The sequence below is a fragment of the Notamacropus eugenii genome, chromosome 1 (assembly GCF_028372415.1).
Source record: "Notamacropus eugenii isolate mMacEug1 chromosome 1, mMacEug1.pri_v2, whole genome shotgun sequence".
NCBI classification, from domain to species: domain Eukaryota; kingdom Metazoa; phylum Chordata; class Mammalia; order Diprotodontia; family Macropodidae; genus Notamacropus; species Notamacropus eugenii.
This window is the reverse complement of record NC_092872.1, coordinates 525940635-525962345: the sequence shown is the minus strand read 5'-3', so window position 1 is coordinate 525962345 and position 21711 is coordinate 525940635. Positions and strand designations below refer to the sequence as shown.

General features: G+C 43.4%; 1 protein-coding gene across 8 annotated transcripts in view; it reads left to right on the top strand.

Annotated features, from left to right (window-relative positions):
• DNMT3A (DNA methyltransferase 3 alpha) overlaps positions 1-21711 on the top strand; it is a 182075-nt gene that overhangs the window by 115870 nt on the left and 44494 nt on the right. For 5 of the 8 annotated variants that reach the window (XM_072633886.1, XM_072633887.1, XM_072633888.1 and 2 more), the window contains 14 exons: positions 8970-9185; positions 9754-9912; positions 10156-10263; positions 11172-11328; positions 11699-11854; positions 11984-12028; positions 13107-13186; positions 14106-14218; positions 14482-14665; positions 14943-15027; positions 16420-16565; positions 17891-17981; positions 18208-18356; positions 20698-20798. In XM_072633886.1, coding sequence (XP_072489987.1) covers positions 8970-9185; positions 9754-9912; positions 10156-10263; positions 11172-11328; positions 11699-11854; positions 11984-12028; positions 13107-13186; positions 14106-14218; positions 14482-14665; positions 14943-15027; positions 16420-16565; positions 17891-17981; positions 18208-18356; positions 20698-20798 — 1790 coding nt within the window. The remainder of the gene's footprint in view (positions 1-8969; positions 9186-9753; positions 9913-10155; positions 10264-11171; positions 11329-11698; positions 11855-11983; positions 12029-13106; positions 13187-14105; positions 14219-14481; positions 14666-14942; positions 15028-16419; positions 16566-17890; positions 17982-18207; positions 18357-20697; positions 20799-21711) is intronic. The other 3 variants (XM_072633885.1, XM_072633891.1, XM_072633889.1) reach the window with 2 other exon arrangements.

The window sequence follows — 21711 nt, the reverse complement described above, 5'->3', positions numbered from 1 at the left end:
GAGAGAAAAGGGCCAGAGAGATTCACTCTTATTTATGCCTGATTTCCTCTACCTGCCATGTGGGTAGAAAATGGAATCCAAGTTGAGGGTTAATTGAGCTCATGAAAAGCTTGTGGAATGGTAGTCATCAATTTAATGGGATGAAGGTGGGGGAGAGGAGCTAGGTCTTTCTTTCCCAGCTATTGTTTACTTGGCACCCTGGGGTGGGGTTGAAAAATGCAAGGACTGAAGGATTTATTCCCTTGAACTTGCCCCTTGAGCCCTGCACTCTTGTCTTGAAGCCTTTCCTTATCCCCTCCTCCAACCCCCACTCCCCCAACTCTGTTTCTTTCCCACTGTTCAGACCCCAGCCTCCAACTATTTCCTCTCTTCTCTCCTCACCTCCGCTGTAGCCACAAGCTTCCACTCCAGTCTCTCAGGTGACAGCCGAGTCCAGCCCAGGGGCAGAGATTACTTTTGGTGCTCAGTGTACTGGGATAACTAACTACACTTAGCCAACAGATATCAGCCACTGAGCCTGGCACTCTGGAGAAGTTGAAGGGGGAAGTATTTTCAAGAGTTTAGCCAGGAAAATCTTAGAAACGACAAAAGGCTTGTGGGGATAGAGCAGAGAGGTTTCTGTCAAGCACAATTCCCTTTAAGGCCTTCTTAGCCAGGAGAAAAGGTAGTCAAGTTAGACTGGGGGGAGGGGGAAATAAATCGTTTCACCATGTTAGTGATGGAGAGTGGGAGGTCCTGTCCCTGCTGTTTTTCAAACTCTTCCAGGCTTGAGAGGAAATCTTTTTTTCCCCCTCTTTCCACCCTATGGACTTTAGCATTCTCTGACCATCCTCAAGTAATGAAAGTTTCCATCTATTTTCCCAGGCTGATGGGGAGACTCTCTCCTCCCCCTGGCGCCCCTCCCCCATTCTTCTGTCCTCTGCATTGACTGAGAGGTGCTGCCCTTGGGCCCCAGTGGCTCATTAACTCCTGAGCCAAAAGATCCTTTGGGTCTTCTAGGTCAGTGGTCTAATGTAGGTCAGGTCATTAGGGATGTAACCCAAAGACTCCTATCGACCTATCTTTTTTAGAAGGGGGGCCTTGAGGTAGAAGAGGTTTGTTCCTCTAGCAAGAATGGTGGAATGGAATCTCCTATAGGTTCCCAGGAAGGTCAAAGAAAAGGGGGTCAAACAGGAGGAGGGGAAAAGTTGGAGAGACCATACTGCCAGCGCCCCTTGTCCTAGCTTGCCCCACATGGAGGCAAATAGTAGAATTGAGGGTAAATTCCCTGCTAGGTAACTAAATGTAGGAACGTCGGGAGGGAAGGACAATTAAAGTGTACTTGATGTCCCGAATGCACAGCCGAGGGGCCTCTTCTCCCCCCCCAACCCCCATCTACGAGCATTTTTATTCCAGCTGTCGGTGGGGGAAGAGTACACATTATCCCTTTTTATGAGTGGGTGTTGAGGTTCTCTGTGAGTCATCCTTAATTAATATTTGAGTGCCCTCTGAGTGTCGGGCATGGTGTGGGGAGGGGGGATTTGTGCCTTCCAGGCAAACTTTAGTAGAAGGCCTGAGTTAAGAAAAAAGGAAGTAACCTATGGTCCGAAGAAATTAGAGTTGTCTTGTGTCATTTTTATATCTGAAGATAGCTGTGAGTACACACCTTTTCCACTTTGGGAATGTTTTAGGTTGTATTTTTTATGGTAGTATTTGAATTGAGATAATAGAGGTGAGTGTAAAGAATGGATTCTTCAATGGTTTCCCACTGCCTCTAGGATAAAAGACAACTCTTCAGTCTGACTTTTAAAGCCCCTCTACAATTTAGCTTGTACCGATCTTTCTTTTCTTAAGTGTTATTTGTTTGTTTTGAGTTTTCAACATTCACTTCTATAAGATTTTGAGTTCTAAATTTTCTTCCCCTCCCTCCGTCATCCCCTCCTTAAGACAGTGTACAATCTGATATAGTCTGTACAAGCACAATGATATTCAACAGATTTCCATATTAGTCATGTTGTAAAGAAGAATTAGAACCAAAGGGAAAAAACACGAGAAAGAAACAACTAGAAAAGAGAGAGGAAAAAATAGTATGCTTCGTTCTGCATTCAGACTCCATAGGTCTTTCTCTGGATGTGGATGGCATTTTCCATCGTGAGTCTTTTGGAATTGTCTTGGATCCTTGTATTGCTGAGAAGAGTTAAGTCTATCAAAGTTGGTCACCATGCAATGTTGCTATCATTATGTACAATGTTTTCCTGGTTCTGCTCACTTTACTAAGCTTTAGTTCATGTAAGTCTTTTCCTGTACCTAGCTTTCTTTTCCTATTTCGTATATCCTCCCTCCCGCCATGTCTTCTCCCTTCCATTCACATTGAACTGCTTGCTTTCCGCTGTGGTGTTTAGCATTCCATCTCTTCATCTCTCCCCTGTCTTTGCAAAGGTGATCGATCCCCTTTGTTTGGAATTGTTCCCTCCTCACCTGCACGACTTAGAATTTCTTCCTTCCTGCTGGGCTTCTTAAATTTTTTCCACTCTCCACCCCTGCACCGTTGGATGCACTGTTTGGATGTCCCCTCCCTTCAGCTTAGATCTTTGTTACTGTCAGTGCTGTCTTCCTTTTGAATGACTATTATCATGATACTTTGTATAAATACTTTTCAGTGTACATGCATGTATCACTTAGGAAGATTCAGTGACTCCCAGTTTCCTGTAGGATCACATTCAAACTCCTGTGATGCTCTGATGAGCTTTTACAATCTAACTCCATTCTTTCCTGATTGATTTCACATTATTCTCTTCTAGGGGAACTTTTCTCATCTCCCAGCCATCCCCAGCTGTTAGTTTACCACAATCCCTTCATTACTTAGTGTATTTTTTTTTATTTATTCACTTATCTACACATAATCTTTCCCCCTAAGAATGTCAGTGCTTACAGGACAGGGTCTGTTATTTTTGCCTTTATCTCTAGGGTGTTTGATGCATACTAGGGTCACAGGTTTAGAGCTAGAAGGGTCATCAGTAAGAGCTTGCTAAATGACATTTCCCAAAGCCTTGGAGGAGTGGAAGGTAGGAGGTTAAAACAGATCTTAAAAGATTCCAGTCAAGAATATTGTCTTTTCAGGGTGATGGGGGAACCAGTGGGAAGGTTTCAAAGATGAGGATTAAATGTGAATTATAACAGTACAGAACAAAGACAAGGTTGCAGAATAACACTTTGAAGACATGGTGTGGAAAGTATTGTGGGAGATGACTTGAGCTTGGCATTGTAATATCTATGTATCAGAAAGGAAACATGCCAGCTAGACTGACATTGTAGAATTTGGCAACAGGAACCAACTTTTCCAGCCTTACTACTTATCACTTCTCTTCATGTAGTCTTTTGTTGTTCAGTCTTTTCAGTTGTGTCCTGACTCTTCCACCGCGTCATTTGGGGTTTTCTTGGCTGTTGATCAGCCAAATTGGCCGTCTTGTTCCTCATCTCTTGTCTCAGCTTTCCACATGCTGTTTCCCTTTTCCTGGAAAGCCCACTGTCCTCAACCTGTACCTCTTAGAATCCCTCATTTCCTTGAAGACACAGCTCAAGTGTGACCTTTCCATCAGGACACCTGCCTTTACCTGACCCATCATTTCCCTATCTGTTTTGTCCCATCCCATTGGAATGTAATCCTTGAGGGCGGGAACTGTTTAACATTTGTCTTTGTACCCTTAGCGGCCCGATGCTTGGCTTGTGGAAAGTACTGAATACTAATTGCTTGTGGATTGATCTATTGTAGATTTATAATCAGTTTCCATTAATTTCTGCTAGAGACTTGGACCTGGAATTAGGAAGACCTGGGTCTGAGTACTTCCTTAGGCACTTACCTAGTTGTGTGATCATGGGAAAGTCTCTTAACTTCTCTGGGTTTCAGTGTCATCATTTGTGAAGTGAGGGGGCTCCGAGGTGCCTTATGGTTCTAAATCTCTGTGTGATGCTAGGATTCCTTAATTAAAAGTAGGAAGATAGGTAGGCTGGGGCAGGGGTAGAATGGGCGATGTCTTAGAGTGATCGAGGAGATTTGGGGAACACAGAGATGGTCAGCACAGCCTTGTACCTGAACTAGGGGAAGCTTGACTTGGGCATTGGAAATGTAGGTGCCTGCCCATTAGTAGAAAGAACATGAAAAGCTGAAACTGCCATTGGAGGTTGAGTCTACAGGAAATTTATTACCTAGGAAATTGAGGTAGGCAAATATATTAGTGAACCCTACTCTAAGAGGAAATCTGGAGAAGAATTTATCCAGGAATGAATGAGTGAATTAAAAAATAATTGATTAAGCTCTCTGACCGTACAAAGTATAAAAAATAGGAGAACGAGACTGCTCTCAGAGAGCTCACAATCTAATAGGAGACAACACACAGGAGGTTTCAGCTTCAAGTTAGATGGGAAGGGCCTGTAGTCCTTAGGGTGCAATGGCCATGTAGATGATAATATATTTTTAATGCCATTTCCATTAATAAAACCATGCTGCTTTCTGATGCTGAACCATTTGACATTGTCAAAAACTTTGGGGTTGAAAACTTTGTTTTCTGGGTCTTTAATAGCTTTGACTGCAGAGAAACTGGGGTAGAAGCAAGCTGCCTAGCCACATCTCCACTAGTGTTTCTACCTTGAACAGTGGATGTATGGGCCAGGTTGGTATCAGTGGGGGTTGAGGAACTGTAATTCTTGGGACTTTGGGGCTTTTCTGCCCATTGGTAACAGGTGGTTGGTATTGGTGGTGGCAGGGGGCTGGTGAGCCCCTCCTCCACAATGGTTAATTTCCTCAGTGATGGCTTGAGGCAATGATATTAATGACACTGTATTTTTTTTTTTAAATCTTTTAAAATTTGTTTTTAACTTTTAAAAAAAAATTTGAGTTCCGAATTTTTTCCCTTATCCCTGCCCACTGAAAGACCAAGTAATATGATATCAATTATAATGTGAAATCATGCAAAACATTTCCATATTAGCTGCATTCTCCCCCCCCTCAAAAAAAAAGAAAAATAAAGTGAGAAAATTATACTTCAGTTTGCACTCACAGTTTATTAGTTCTCTCTGTGGAGGTGGATAGAAGTTCTTTGTCATGAATCCATTGGAATTATCTTGGATCATTGCATTAATCAGTAGCCAAGTCTTTCACAGATGATCATCATTACAACATTGTTGGTACTGTGCACAATGATCTGGTTCTTCTCACTTCACTTTGCATCCGTTCATATAGGAGTTTCCATGTTTTTCTGAAACCACTTTCAGTTGTCATTGTACTCTCTTCCAGTCATATGTCCCAACTTGCTCAATCATTCTCCAATTGATGAGCATCCCCTCAATTTCTAACTTTGCCACCACAAAAAGAGCTGCTATAAATATTTTCGTACATGTAGGTTCTTTTTCTTTGATGTCTTTGGGATATAGATTTAGTGGACTATTGCAACATCCTAGAGCCTAGTTCCTAATTGTTCTCCAGAATGATTGAACCAGTTCACTACTCCACCAGCAGTTCTTTAGTGTACCCATTTTCCTCTCATCCCCTTCAGCATTTGTCATATCTGATAGGTGTAAAGTAAGTACCTCAGAGTTGTTTTTATTTACTTTTCTTTAACCAGTAGTGATTTAGAGCATTTTTTATGTGACTAAATAGCTTTGATTTTATCTTCTGGAAACTGCTTGTTTAATATCCTTTGACCATTTATCAATTGGAGAATGGCTCTTATTTTTGTAAATTTGACTCAGTTCTATACTCAGTATATTTGAAGAATGAGGCCTTTTATCAGAGAAACTTGCTGTAAAAATTTTAAATATGACTTTACTGTCTGTGGCTTTTAGCAAAATGTAGTTTCCTGGATTATCCCTCTTAATTAGGTCTATTTTTGCTTTTGCTTTGTCTGAGATCAAGATTGCTACCCTGTTTTTTTTTTAAAGTTTAGTTGAAATATATTAGATTCTGCTCCAGCCCTTTATTTTTTAATTCTGTCTGCATCCTTCTGTTTCAAATATGTCTCTTGTAAACAACATATTGTTGGATTCTGATTTGTAATCCATTCTGCTGCCTACTTCCATTTCATGGGTGAGCTCATCCCATTCACATTCACAGTAATGATTCTAACTGTGTATTTCCCTCCATCCCATTTTCTTCTTTTTTTTCTTTTTTATCCTGTCCCTCCTCAAAAGTCTATTTTACTTCTGACCACTGCCTCCCGTAGTCTGTTTCCTCTTTTATCAACACCTCCCCCCTCCTTTTCTTATTCTTTTCCTTTCCTATTTCCCTGTTGATGTTACATTTCTATACACAGCTGACTGTGTATATATATTTTTCTCTCTTTGAACCATTTCTAATTCCAATGAGGTTCAAACATTGTCCTCCATCCCCACCCCCTTTTTTCCTCTGCACTGTAAAAACTCTTCCTTGTATGTCTCTTTATATGAGAAAAATGTCCCTATTCTACATGTCCCTTCTTCCTTCTTCTAATACAACCCTCTTTCTCACCCTTTCCTTTTTGGGGGGAGATCATTCCAACCTAATTGACTCACATTTGTGCCCTCTGTCTAAATAAACTCCTTTTAACTGCACTAATAATGATAAAGTTCTTAGGAGTTGTATGTGTCTTCTTCCTATAGAGGAATGTAAACATTTTAAACTTTGTTGAAACCCTGTGCTTATTGTTTCATGTTTATCTTTTTTATGCTTCTCTTGAATCTTGTACTTGAATGTCACATTTTCTATTCAGCTCTGGTATTTTCATCAGGAATTCTTTAAAATCCTCTGTTTCATTAAGCATCTCTCCCCCTCCCCCCCAAACAATTGCATTCAGGTTTGCTGGATAGGTTATTCTTGGTTGTAATCCTAGCTCCTTTGCCTTCCAGAATAGTCCAAGCCCCTCACTTCTTTAACATAAAAGGTGATTAATCTTGTGTGATTCTGACTGTGGTGCCACAATATTTGAATTGTTTCTTGCTGTGTGAAATATTTTCTCTTTGACCTGGGAGTTCTGAATTTGGGCTATGATATTGCTGGGAGTTTTCATTTTGGGATCTCTTTCAGGAGATGATTGGTGGATTTTTTTCTATTTTTATTTTACCCACTGGATCTAAGCTATTGGGGCAATTTTCCTCTATAATTTCTTGAAATATCATGTCCATACTATTTTCTCTGATCATGGCTTTGAGGCAGTCCAATAATTCTTAAATTATTTCACCTTGATGTGTTTTCTAGGTCAGTTGTTTTTTCAATAAGATATTTTACACTTTCTTTTTTTTCATTCTTTTCACTTTGTTTTATTGTTTCTTGCTCTCTCATGGAGTCATTGGCTTCCACTTACCTGATTCCAGTTTTTAAGGAATTATTTTCTTCAGTGAGATTTTTTTTTTTCCATTTGACCTATTCTGCTTTTTAAGGAGTTCTTCAGTGAATTTTTGTACCTCTTTTACCATTAGATTAATTCTGTTTTTTAAGGTATTATTTTCTTCAGGTTTCTTTTGTGCTTCTTTATCATGTTGCTAATTTTCTTCTCCCAATTTTTCCTCTACCACTTTTACCTCTTTCCTTATCTCTTCCAGTAATTCTTATTGGGCCTGGGTCCAATTAGCATTCTTTTAGGCTTTGCTTGTAGCTATTTTCATGTTGTTGTCTTCTTACTTTGTTTTGGTCTTCTTTGCCACTTGCCACTTCCTGCCACTGCCACCTTTATATGGGCTAATTCATTTGTTGTCGTTTGCTCATTTTTCCAGTCCATTTCTTAACTTTGGATTTTATGTTAAAGTGGGGCTCTGCTCACCTGGGAGGGGGAGGCACTGTCCCAAGCTTTAGGCTTTTCTTGTGTTGCGGTTTTCAGAGCTAATTCTAGTGATATGTAAGTTTTTGGTGTTTCCAAGGTGGTGTGATCCTGGGAGAGGTATGGTCACTGCTCTCCTGGTCTTAGCTAGAAATGGCCCTTGGTCTCCTGTAGTCACCAAGCACTAATGATCTCTTTGCCTGGGAACTGCAGTTAGGACCCCTTGGGACTAACCCCCAGCATTCTTCTCTGCCCTGGAACTATGACCCAGAACTTTGTGTGCTCAATAGAATTGCTGATTGGTGCCAGCTGTACCCTGTGCCAGCAAAGGGTCCCTGTAATTTCTTTTTGACCATTTACCATCTCTGAACCAAAAGTTCCTCAAACTGCTGTTGCTGAGTGTCAAATAGGCCTCCACCCAGGTATCACAAACTCCTTCCAACTTCCTAATTTTCTTAGGGTTGAAAAATGTCTCACTCTAACTTTTTGTTGACTCTACTGCTCCAAAATTTTATTTGAGGTGTTATTCTAAATTTGTTTGGAGGAGAATGTTCAGAGAGTTCATTTGGGTTACCGTTGATCCACCATTTTGGCTCTAACATAGACACTGCAATTGGGCTCTGGGTTCTGTGCTAGGACCACCAGAGAACAAGGGGAATGGTGATTGCATTGCTGGTAGTGGTTTGGCCCACCTGACCTCTGTTACCTCCTGTTTTTACTTAAGGCTATCTTGTTGTATCATTTCTAGGATTATGATAGCTCCCATTTCTTTGGTTCTTTTAATATTTCAAAGCTCCCCTATGAGGGACTCAAAACCTTGGGCACTTCAGGTGTAAAAGAATAGATTCCTAGCCTGTTAAGAGGTTATGTGAAGATTAATTAAAGATGAGACTAGGGAGTGAGATTTCTTAACTGGAAAAAAAAGAGCCCTAGAGAGGAAATGAAGGGATAACATTCAATTTGGTAAAGATGACTTATAATCAGGAGTATTATTTCAATTTTTTTTTTACTAAGTGACTTGTTTCATAAAATTGTTACAGCATCTAGGAGAGGTGGCTATCCTCCTGCCATTTCCTTGGCAGTTTCAAGATTCAGGGAATCTTCTCTCTGAAAGCAAAAACCCTGAATAAGCTTTTCCTTGGGGAACTTTGATGTAGCTGTAACAACAGTTACATTGGATATTTCTGTCTCTGTCCTCCTCAGGCTGAGAAGAAAGCCAAGGTCATCGCAGTGATGAATGTTGTAGAAGAAACCCAGGGGACTGGAGAGCCACAGAAGGTGGAGGAGGCCAGTCCTCCTGCTTTACAGCAACCTACTGATCCTGCTTCCCCCACTGTGGCCACCACACCTGAGCCAGTGGGGGCTGATGCTGGGGACAAGAATAACGCTAAGGCTGCTGATGATGAGCCTGAATATGAGGTGGGTATTTGAGTATTACATCTTTTTAGGAAAAATAAGCTTTGTTGATATCTTTGCTTTTCGTATCATAGTCATTTCCAGTTATTTCTCTCCCCCTCCCAGTATACTTTATAATTTAAAAAACAAAAAAAGAAAAACCAAACCATTCTGATCCATAATACTATACCCATAGTCCACCTACCTCTGAAACGAGGGAGTGCATTTCCTCATGTTTTCCTCCCTGAGCCAGGAATGGTCATTATAATTTCTCTAGTTCTTTCTTGTACTTAACTTGATACCTTCCTGGGCTCTTCTAATTCTTCTTTCTGTCCTCTGATCACCAACTCTCCCCCAAGGTTCAAGCTTTTATCTTCCTTAAGTCCTTCACCCTCTCATTACACTAAACTTGCTTTCACAGTTAGACAGCTCCACTATTTATTTCTCCAGGCTTTCCTTTTTGCTCCATGTCTGTCACAGAGACTGCCTTGGGCAATTGCAGAAAGGAGATGAGAGACCTTTTGCAGTGAGAGAATGGGGGTGGTATCCTGGTGACAATTATAATAAAAATTTTTACTTCTTTGGGCTACAGGATGGCCGGGGCTTTGGCATTGGGGAACTGGTGTGGGGAAAACTTCGGGGCTTCTCCTGGTGGCCTGGTCGCATTGTATCCTGGTGGATGACAGGCCGAAGTCGGGCAGCTGAAGGCACTCGATGGGTCATGTGGTTTGGAGATGGCAAGTTCTCAGTGGTGAGTTCTAGGAGGCTCATGGCTATTGGGGGAGGGTGCCACTTTGGGCACAGGATCTGCAGCCCTCTGCCTGGGGGCAGATGGAGTTGGGTTGTATCTGAAATTTGAATGGTACAAGAATGGTCTTTAGCAGTCCTTGCTATTTCCTGCATCCTTGCTAATTCAGGGTGATGGTTTGTGTTCTTCCAAAACCTCCAGAATTCTTGCCCACACTTCACTCTGTTAACTTGGTGTTTCTGTCAGGTTTGTGTTGAGAAATTGATGCCACTGAGCTCCTTCTGCAGCGCCTTCCACCAGGCCACATATAACAAGCAGCCTATGTACCGGAAAGCCATTTATGAGGTCCTTCAGGTGAGTGTCAGAGCCTGAAAAGTGAGAGGGAGGGAAAGGCCAGAAAGTTGAAATTGGAGGGTAGGAAGGTTGGTGACTAACAGATAGAGAATAGACCTCTCTTAGATCTTAAAAAGTCTAGCCAACAAGCTGGAATCCTTTTATAGGATCCTTTGAAGAAATGAGGTCTATTAACAGGTAGTCTGGAGAAGAAAAGATGGGGGGGGGGGCATTGTTGAGGGTTGGGGAAGTGTACTTGCCCTCTATCTTTTTCAAGCATTTCAAGGGGCATGTCATGGTAGAGACTGATCAGTCAACAAGTATTGAGTGCTGACAACATGCTAGGCTCTAGGGATAGGCACAAAGCCAAAAGGGAAACAATCCCCTAATCAAACAGCTTAGGTTAGCCTTTTTTTCTGTTTGGCCTTGGAGGGCAAAGCTAGGACCTGTGGATGAAAGTAGCTGGCACCTTTCAGCTCACTGTAAGCAAAAGCCTGCTCAAGAATAAGTAGAGTCTAAAGGTGCAATGAATTGCTTCAAGAGGTAGTGAGCTCCCTGCCACAAGAGGTCTTCAAGGAGAAGTTAGACGTTGATTTGTTGCAGATGTTGAAGGGATTCATAATTTGACCAGGGTTGTACCAGATGACCTCTGACACGCCCTTCCAACTAACTCTAAGTCTGTGGTCTGTGAGGCCCTCTGGCTGCAGTCCCTCCTGTTCCCTTCACCTCACCCCCTTTCTACTCTGTTCTTCCTCAGACATTCTCCTCCTTCACTCCACCTGATCTGTGCTCCGCCCGCCCCCCTTCTACTCCCATATCCTGGCTATGTCCACTCCCACTGCTCTCCTCTAGTCTGGCTGTGCACCTGCGATTCTCTCCCTCACTCCAACCTGGCCATGACGCTCCCCCCCTAACGTGCTGCCCCACAGGTGGCCAGCAGCCGCGCCGGGAAGCTGTTTCCGGCCTGTCCTGAGAACGATGAAAGTGACACAGCCAAGGCCGTGGAGGTGCAGAACAAACAAATGATCGAGTGGGCTCTGGGCGGCTTCCAGCCCTCTGGCCCCAAGGGCCTGGAGCCACCAGAAGGTAAATGCCAGAAGACCAAGCCACGTGTTCCAGTTGGACAGAGCTTGAACTAGGCAGAGGACTGGGGAGAAGAGGGGAAAGGGAGAGAGAGAACGTTTGAAAGAAATCAGTGGTAGTTGCCATAGCCCTTCCCTCTTTCTGTAGTCAGGGCAAGAGTTTGGTAAGGGGAGCTGGCCCAGTGGGGACCTCAGGGCTCACCTTGCTTCTCCCCTCCAGAGGGTTAGGACATTAGAAAGCAGAGATAGACCTGAGGCTGTAGCCCAAGCCTAGCTAGGACTGGGATTGTTAGAGAGCAGCTTTAGGTCTCATTGTTCCTTAACTGGCATTTTGTTAGCCAGTAATCAGCTCTTCTACCCTCCTCCCTGTACAGAAGAGAGAAATCCCTACAAGGAAGTTTACACTGACATGTGGGCCCCAGTAGAGCCTGAAGCTGCTGCCTATGCCCCACCTCCACCAGCCAAAAAGCCCCGAAAGAGCACAGCAGAAAAGCCCAAGATCAAAGAGATCATTGATGAACGCACAAGAGGTAGCAGTGGTCGCAGGACGTACTGCCTGCTGGAGACCTTTGGGCGGGGGCTGACAGGCTACAGGGCATGGACAGCCAACAACGCTTTCTGCTTTTTGACCCTTTCTTTGCTTTTTGCTATCTCCGCAGAGCGGCTGGTATATGAGGTGCGGCAGAAGTGCAGGAATATTGAAGGTGAGTGCGTGGATTGTGGCTGGGATGACATGTCTTCCGCCATCTTCTGGGCTTCCTGGGGACTCTACTTAGAAGGTCCTTGAGGAGAAACCAACATATACAGCTGCTACTTATAGACACACTGTTTTACCAGGCCCTGGTACCTCTATATAAATCCCCCCATTAGTTAGAGGGTAAGGAAGGGGAGATCCCAAAGTGTACAGGGTCTCTTTCCAAGATTCCTAAGAATTAAACTCCAGAAATACAGTCCCTTGCTTTGACCCCAGAAAGAGAGGAGTGCCAACAATTCTGGGTTCCAGAAATGTAATCTTATTAGTGATCGATTCTACCAGACTATCTGAACTAGGCTAAAGCCCTTTCCAGTTATTTGTCATCAAAATAGATAAGCCTTCCCCTCCCCCCAGCTCCTAGGGCTGTTGGAGAGAGAAGCCCAGGAATGGAACTGCAAAGCTGCCGTTTTTCTATAAGGTTGTTTTGCGTACAATGGTTTTCTGCCTCTAGACATGTCAGTGCATCCTATAGAAACTTTGTAAGAAGAAGGTTGTTTTTGCTATTTGACTCTGCCCCACTTTTTAAATGTCCTTTTTTTCTTTTGAACTTAATCATAAACAAACATGAACATTTTAGTATCCAAAGAACAAGAGAGTATTGTATATGAAGCAACTTTTTAAAAAAAATTTTTAAAAAGTGTATATTAAATTTAACATGGTAATAACAATTTTGTCCTCCTTGTGTTCCATGGTACCTTTTTAAGGCCAAATAGGATTGGAGATGGGTCATGGATAGCCCGATAACCAGAGTTTGGAGACCCTGCTTCTTATAGTGAATACTCCTTTATGGTTTTGTTTTTATTTCTAGTAGATATGGCTGCTCCAGGAGATAAGAATTGGCATCCTAGATCTAGGGAGAAGGCATTTTCCCCTCTCATGCCCTGGAGAACTTTTCCATCTCTTTCATAACCTCTTCTCTTCTTCATGCGTCATACCTTTCTCCCTTTTCCTCTTGATGTGCTGAGTCAGACTGGGCAAGGCATTAGTCAGATCCCACTCAGATGTCTACTCTCCTTATCTATCATCAGACATCTGCATCTCCTGTGGGAGCCTCAATGTCACCCTGGAACACCCGCTCTTCATCGGAGGAATGTGCCAAAACTGCAAGGTAGGGGACCAGCAAACAGGTGTTGCCATAGTGCAAAAATTCAAGAGATTCTTTTCCCTATCCCAGAAATGTGGCTTCCTCACTTTCCACACCTCCTAGTCTGTGGCAGGGTTGGGTAAGGGGCTATGGGCCTATTTTTAATGATGGGAGGTTGTGGAAGCATGGAGTTTCTTCTGTTGAGCTGATAAAGATTCTGCCCTGTCCAAGACTTCTCTTTGGGCTCCCTATTATTTTTTTCCTTTGAAAAATTTTTTTCCTTCTCTTAATGTCCTATGTTCTCTTGGACTGTCCCCACCCCAGAGCCTTGGTGAGCATAGGAACAGAATTAGAGATTAAGGGAAAATGCTAAGGAAGCAGGGTTGACTGGATAAAAGATAACTGACTGACCAGTCATCACCCCATTTCTTCATGTTACTCCCAATTAAAGCTAAAAGGGCTTTAGAGGCCATCTCGTCCAACCCTGTCATTTTGAGGTTATTTTGACAGAATCAGGAGAATAACCAGCTCCCACTTTGCCCTGTCAGCCTTGATTTGGGGCTCGGGGAGATCACAGAATCACAGATTTATTTTTGAAAAGGACCATAGAGACCAGTTAACCCAAACTAATTTTAGTATAGAGGAAACTGAAAGTCCAGAAGAATGAAGAGACTTTACCAACTTAACCAAGGGAGCAAATAGCCAAGACAGAATCTGACTTGCTCCTGACTCCCAATTTACTATTCTTCCTGTTGCATCACACTGCCTCAGTTGAGTACTGGCTGAAGTCTTCTCTGGTGAGGCTGTGAAGCTAAAACCAGTAAAGAGAGCCCTGGGCTGGGAGTTTGGGTTCTGGGCCTGACTTTTGCCCCAGTTTCCTGGAGGTCAGGGGAGCTTGCCCTGATGCTGGTGCTTTTTTGGGTTTTGCCTCTGACGCCTACAGAACTGCTTCCTGGAGTGTGCCTATCAGTACGACGATGACGGCTACCAGTCATATTGTACTATCTGCTGTGGGGGCCGAGAGGTCCTCATGTGTGGGAACAACAACTGTTGCAGGTGAGGGCAGTCCCCAAATCCCCAGCATCAAACATGTCCATCCCGGGGCCCTCCTGCCTTGGCTTTGGTCACCATAGCATCATGTCCCCAGGCACACCTTGCCTCCAACCCCGGGCTAGCTCTTCTGCCACTTATGATCAGCTGACATCCTGTCCTAAGTCCCATGCTTTTTGCCTTGTCCATTTCATTTCCAACTCTGCCCCTAGAGTCAGAGAAGCCCGCAGAGCTAAACCATCTCTCTTTCTTCTTCCCTGGGGTCCTAGGTGCTTCTGTGTGGAATGTGTGGACCTCTTGGTGGGACCAGGGGCTGCCCAGGCAGCCATCAAAGAAGACCCTTGGAACTGCTACATGTGTGGGCACAAAGGCACCTATGGGCTGTTACGGCGGCGAGAGGACTGGCCGTCACGCCTCCAGATGTTTTTCGCCAATAACCATGACCAGGAGTTTGTGAGTATCCCCTGCGGGCTTTTTCTCCCTTTATCTTCCTATGGACAATTAAAGCTCTTGCCTTTCAGTCTGGGGCTCTTTCATGTTCATTGAAATGGAATAAAGGAGAGGAGCCAACCTGAACTCAGTAATTAATTTGGGTTGGTGAATCTGAAGATTTTGAGGCTGAGGCAGGATAATTCTGGCTAATAAAATAGGCAAAAGTTGTCTGAAGGTAAACCTCTTTTTAAAGCCTCATACCCCAATGCTTACCTAGGCTCTTATGCTTTTACCTTAGGACCCTCCCAAAGTTTATCCCCCAGTCCCAGCTGAGAAAAGGAAGCCAATCCGGGTGCTATCTCTTTTCGATGGAATTGCCACAGGTGGGTAAGGGGCCAAGGTCTTAGACAATGGGATTGCTGATTTCTTTATATAGGTTTCACAGGGCTGGGATCATAAATATGGAGTTGGAAGAAGTCTTAGAGGTCAACTAGTCCAATCCCCTCATCTTGCACATGAGAAAACTGATGCACAGAAAGGTTAAGTGACTTGCCCACTGTCATTGATAAAACTAATAAATGGCAGAGATGGATTAAACCCAGGGCTTCTGACTCCAAACCAAGGTTCTTTTCCATTACACTATGATCACCTTCCTTTTTTTTCTAATAGTATTTTATTCAATTACATGTAAAGACAATTTTCAACATTCAGTTTTGAAAGAGTTCCAAATTTTTCTCTCTCTCTCCTTTCCTTTTCCAAAATGTCAAGTAATCTGATACAATCAAATGCAATCATGTAAAACGCATTGGTGATCACCCTTAAGATAGAACTATCTATTCTCGGAATTTTCGTCTCTTACAAGAGTTAGAAAGAGGGCAGGGAGAGATCATGATCCTACTATCAGCTCTAACTCCCTGGGGAAGGTACAGATGCCCACAGATTTGTCTAGCTTACAGCCATGTTGGCTATTTCATCGTCTGCACTAACGTACTGTATGAACCTGGAGGGGTGAGTTCTCTGACTAGTCTCCTTCAGTTTGAATAATGCTAATAATACTTATCTAGCACTTCAACTTTTGCACACTGACATATATATATTACAGCAACCTTTTGAGGTAATACTTTTTCCCATTTTATAGCTGAGGAAACTGAGACTCGGAAGTTATGAGGATTGCTCACGGTTACACATAGGTAGTGTCAGAAACTGGATTTGAACTGATATCTTCCTGACTCCAAGTTCAGCACTCTTTCCTGTATCCACCATACATCCTACACTGCTTCTAAACTACTTTGAGGCCTCAGAAATGGATTGTAGATCAGACTTGTCTTAAAATATTCTCTCTAGAGTTCAGCTCCTTGGGAATGAGGCCATGCAGCTGGGAGTAATTACAGGTCTTTCACAGACCCAATTTCAATTTAAGTTAGCTGGAGGTTTTTGCCCCAGGTTGGACATGTCCTGTATCAGCAGGTCCCTCTGAGGCCCTATCTAGTATGCTATTTGAACAGCCTGGGCAACTCCATCATCTGGCTCAGCTGAGTTCAAACTAATTCAAATGCAGAGCATATGGTGAAATTCTGATTCTTTTTCTGAGCTGCAACTTGGTGATTTGGAATCCAGGGCTTTGAGAGTAGCCTCTGGCAGTATTTGGGAATGGTGCAGAGGGTAGGAAAGATACTAAGCTAGGAAGACTTTGTTCAGGCCCATCTTTAGATCAGTCTCCAAGTTCAAAGTCATGAACAACAGCTAATGGTAGTGTTCTCTGCTGGTGACCATAGGACTATTGGTGCTGAAGGACCTGGGGATCCAGGTAGACCGCTACATTGCCTCAGAGGTGTGTGAGGACTCCATCACTGTGGGCATGGTGCGGCACCAAGGGAAGATCATGTACGTGGGGGACGTCCGCAATGTCACACAGAAGCACGTATGTCACCATGCAAAAGAACCCCAGCTACTTTCTATCTCCTTTCCTTCTATTTACTTTTTCTCATTTTCCCCCACTCCTCCTACTTTAAAAACAAAAAAACAAAAACCTTATCTTTCCTCCTCTCTGTCTTGTCTTTCTGTCCCTTCTTTTTAGGGGGTAGGGGAGGGATTCGGACCCATGATTTAAGTAGTATAGGAGATTCCTAGGTAAGGAAACCCCTCTGCCAATGCCGATCCGATACCATCCTGCATTTTATTTTAGTCTTTGAGAATATCCTAGATCACTCAGGTTAAGTGATTTGCCCAGAGTCACACATCTAGTATATATCAGAAGTGAGACTAGAACCCAAGGCTTCCTAATGATTTAGCATGCTACATTGCCCCTCTGCTGTTTTTTTTCCCTTTACCATCATCTGCCTCACTGGGGCCTTTGGCAGGTAGGAGTTTGGCCAAATGCAGCAGGACTGGACCAAAGGAATACTGCTGTTCCCTTATTAGAGGAGGATGGAAAGGGATTGTTCTGGTGGAGATAGAGTCCTAGGATTATAGATTAAGAGATGGGAGGAAACTTAGAGGCCATTCAGACTAAACTCCTTATTTTACTAGTGAGGAACTTGAGGCCTAGAGATGTGACTTGCCCAAGTGTTAGGCAGAGCTAGGATCTGAACCCAGGTCCTCTTAATTTCAAATCCAGTGGTCTTTTTACTTTATATGCCACACTCAGTAGACTTGGATATAGCCAGGTAGAACAGACTGGATAAAGCTGGCTCACACTGGAATGGTTCCACATTTCCAGCTTTCAGGGGCTTTGAAAATTATTTAAATGTCACTCTTTGCCCTTAAAATGACCAGTAGTGCAGATCAATAGTCCTATCGTGGACTTAGAAGTCCCCTGGAATTTAGACAAAGAGATCCTGGCATAATTCAATCATAAATCCTGGGCTATGAGGGACCTGAGGGGGCCACATCCTCATTTTATGGAAAGTGACCAACAGTAGAGGAGGATTTGACACCAGTTCCCTGTACTAGGAGGATCTGGCCTGATTGGATTTATCTGTATGGCCTGCCTGGGTCCCACTGCTGTCTCATTCTAGAATCCACAGGTCTGAAAGTGTGGATGAGACAGATGTGGATTCGATGTCCCTCAAAGGCCCAATTCAAAGCAGGAGGATTAGCCCTTCTTGTTCCCAGATGTCATTGGCTACCTTACTGATGCAGCAAGAATGTTGCTCAGCCCCTCACATGCCTCTCCTGATGTTCAGAATGCTGCCCCTCCTCTACGATGAAGCCAAAGACTCATTGTTGCATCTCTCTCCTTCACAGATACAGGAATGGGGCCCTTTTGATTTGGTGATTGGAGGCAGTCCCTGCAATGACCTTTCTATTGTCAACCCTGCTCGGAAGGGTCTCTATGGTAGGTGGTCCTCACTCTGCTCTTTTCCCTTATTAAAGCTGTTTTCTGTTCATTTCTCCTGGGACACTTATATTCTCTGATCTGGGATTCAGCTTTCTCTCCTTTTCCACATCTTTGTGTCCTTTACTCCCAGTAGCTTCTGGTGTAGGCCCCAGCTTTTCTTTCTCCTCAGCTGCTTGATCCTCCCTTGAGTCCCAGCTTATAATCTGGTGTTATGCTCTTCCAGAGGGCACTGGACGGCTCTTCTTTGAGTTCTACCGCCTTCTACATGAGGCTCGACCTAAGGAGGGTGATGACCGCCCCTTCTTCTGGCTCTTTGAAAACGTGGTGGCCATGGGCGTCAGTGATAAGCGGGACATCTCACGCTTTCTAGAGGTGAGGCTGGTTATTTACTCTGGTTTGGCTAGCTCTTGGGTAAGATCCTCTCCTAACCTAGGCTTTATCTCATCCTATCCCTCAGAACAAAAGCTGAGGGAAGGGATCAAAGATTTTCCCCCTTTGCAATGGCAGGTGAGCCTCGTTGCTAAGGGCTTGCCTAAGAACTTCTTACAGAAAATGTACTGAATTTTCTCTTTTGTTGACTTTTTGCTCCTGCCTCTGGAAACTAGTCTCAAGAATTGTTTGACCCTAAGGGGGTAATGTTGTGGTTATTGAGGATCATAAATTGGCAGCTGGGCTCCTTTTACAGATAAGGAAACTGAGGCCCAGATAGGATAAGACTTAACCAAGGTCATGTAACTAAAAAGTGTCCAAGGCAGGATTGAACCCTGTTCTCCCTTAACTCCCAAGCCTTATATTCACTGGATTCTATTCCCTACTCTGTTGCCTACATCAGGAAGGTCCAACCAAACCTTTCCTATTGTAAAAAAAAATTAAGGTAGAATCAAAGCATGTTTCCATGGTCAGGGTGGCCCATAGAAATTGGTTTCTTGTCTCTCATTCATGCTGTTCTTAAGGTCAGGGCTTTTCTGCTGCATGGTTTGGGATTTTAATTGGACCAGAACAGATGAATTAGAATTCCCTGGGTGGTAGTTGGGGTACTTTACTTGAAGGATGGAGACTTGTAGGAGGGGAAGCATGGGTATTGAGAATGGAGTTGCCAATGTAGCTATGACTGCTCCATCGTGTTATCGTTGGCACATGTTGCATTCTTATGTTGGTCATTCTTGTCACCTTATTTTAAATGGAAGCAATCTAGGTGGTGCCCTGTTATCTATCATAGGGTTAGTCCAACCCTCTCATTTTACAGAGAAGGAAATTCTGATTAAGGGAGATTGTATGACTTTCCCATGGTCCCATAGTTATTAAAGAGCCAGGATTCAAACCCTTGTCCTGGTGGACAAAGAATTGCTGCTGGAGCCAGCAGACCTGGGTTCAAATCATGACTTTGACCCTGATTAACTACATGTGTGACCTTGGCAAGGGAGTTCACTATCCTGGCCCTCAGTTTCCTCATTTCTCAAAATGAGGAGGCTGGACTAGAGACAGCCTCAGGGGTTCTCTTCAATTCTCAATCTTATGAGCCTATGATCCCTCCTCCTTAAATCAGCTGTCTGATGCCAAACTTAGTTTTTTTGGTGACAGGCATTAGGGCATGTTGCTCACGGCACATCCAGCCTGCCTTGGTTTTCTTGCAAAGATGCATTGAGGAAAAGTAGAGTAATATGATTCTGAGACTGAAATTTTTTTGACTTAGAAGGAACCTCAAAGACCACTATTTTTAAGTTGAAAATATGGAGACCCAGAGAGGTGAAGCTATATAGTTAGTAAACAAGTCCCAGTTTCTCTAACTTGCTTTTGATCCCCTTAGTTTTAAATTTTGATGAACTCAATTAGCAGGCATTCATTATTCAACTTTGCCAGGTACTAGGATAGATTCTGGTGATAAAAAGATAAAAATGAAAGACTCTCTGCCCTCAGGGCACTGTATTCTGTTGTGAGAAGTAGTGTGTAGATATATAAGTATGGCTTATACAATGTACACCGGTCCTTGAGTCGGGAAGAACTGAGTTCAGATCCAGCCTCGAACAGTTACTAGCTGTGTGACCCTGGGCAAGTCACTTAACCCTGTTTGCTTCAGTTTCCTCATCTGTAAAGTGAGCTGGAAAAGGAGATGGCAAACCACTCCAATATCTCTGCCAAGAAAACCTCAAATGGGGTCACAAAGAGAACGGCACACAAATATACACTGACTAAATAAGAGGTAATTCTTGAGTGGGGGAACTAGCAGGTAGAAGCAACCGAACGTTGACTTTGTCTCCAGATGTAGATTCATATGTAGACTGATAGCTAGAACCTTAGAGGATGTCGAATCTGATACACTCATTTTGCAGATGAGGGAACTAAGGAGAAAAGTTAAGTGACCTACCTGAGAGTCAGAGCTTCAAGTGATTTACCTGAGGTCAGAGATTAAGTGACCTACCCAAGGTCATGCAGGAAGAAGATAGCAGGACTGGGAATCAAACCAATGTCCACTGGCTTCAAATCCAGTTCTCTTCCAGTTTCAGCCTGTAGGAATTATAGTTTTTGATCTTTCGATCAATCCTGGGTTTTCCTAGAGGTGTGTGGCTCTGGTTCTATTTGATGAATGAGGTTAAGAGCAAGTGGAAGGTCTAGCAGGAATGGAAGCTGCCCTGCTTCAGTTTATGGCTTGGAGGGATTTTGTCAGTGGTCCTCACAAACCTTTTCATTTTTTTTCCTGTCTTCTGTCTTGTAGTCCAACCCTGTGATGATTGATGCCAAAGAAGTGTCAGCAGCACACAGGGCTCGCTACTTCTGGGGTAACCTTCCCGGTATGAACAGGTTGGTGAGAGCAGGGTGAGAGCACCAGCACATTTGGGGTGATTTGCATGGCTTAGAAGGGCTCAGGGCCCTTGGAATGAACTTTGCTTCCTTCTCCTCAGTTTCCCCTCTCCCATTTGCCTTCTCCCTCTCTTCCTTAATCAGCAAGTGTTCTAGCTTCTCTCCTTTTTGTGTTTGCAAAGGATGAGAGGGAACAGAGACTCACAAAGGTTACATCAGTTAAGCCATATTCTCTGCGCACAGTTTGATTGCTTGGTATAAATAATTGTCCTCTCCTTTCAGGAGCCCATGGTTGTTCTAGTAGTGTGGCTGATTTTATATTGATTGAACTGTATAATGTATAATCTTCTTAAATGAGATCAAGTATGTAAGGTGCTCTGCGAATTTTAAAGAGATTGGACTTGTGATTTCCTTGGTATGAGGGACCCCCAGTTGAAGAGACTGTCTCTAATGCCAGTGAAAGTTGCCACTGTCTCTTTAATTTATTGTCTCAAAGAGTTGCCTAAAGTGCTGAAATTAAGTGATTTTGTCCAAGGTCGCTCAGCCAGTATGTGTTAGAAGTGGGACTTGAACCTGGGTCTTCATGGCCTAGTTTTTTATCCACTACACCGGGCAGCCTCTGAAACCTTAAAACACTATGTAAATGTCAGGATTTTTTTGAGGGGTGGGATATATGGGGAAACAGCAGGGGGAAGAGTCTAAACCTATGGTTTTATCAGTCTTGGGAAGACCTGATAAGACAATTCCCCACAGATGTATAATTTGTCTGTAACATAATACAGATGGTTAGCAGCTCATGTTTATATAACCAGTTAAGCTTTTACCAAGTGCTTTGGGCAGCTAGGTGGTGCAGTAGATAGAGCACCAGTGCAGGAGTCAGGAGGACCTGAGTTCAAATCTCACCTCAGACACTTGACACTCACTAGCT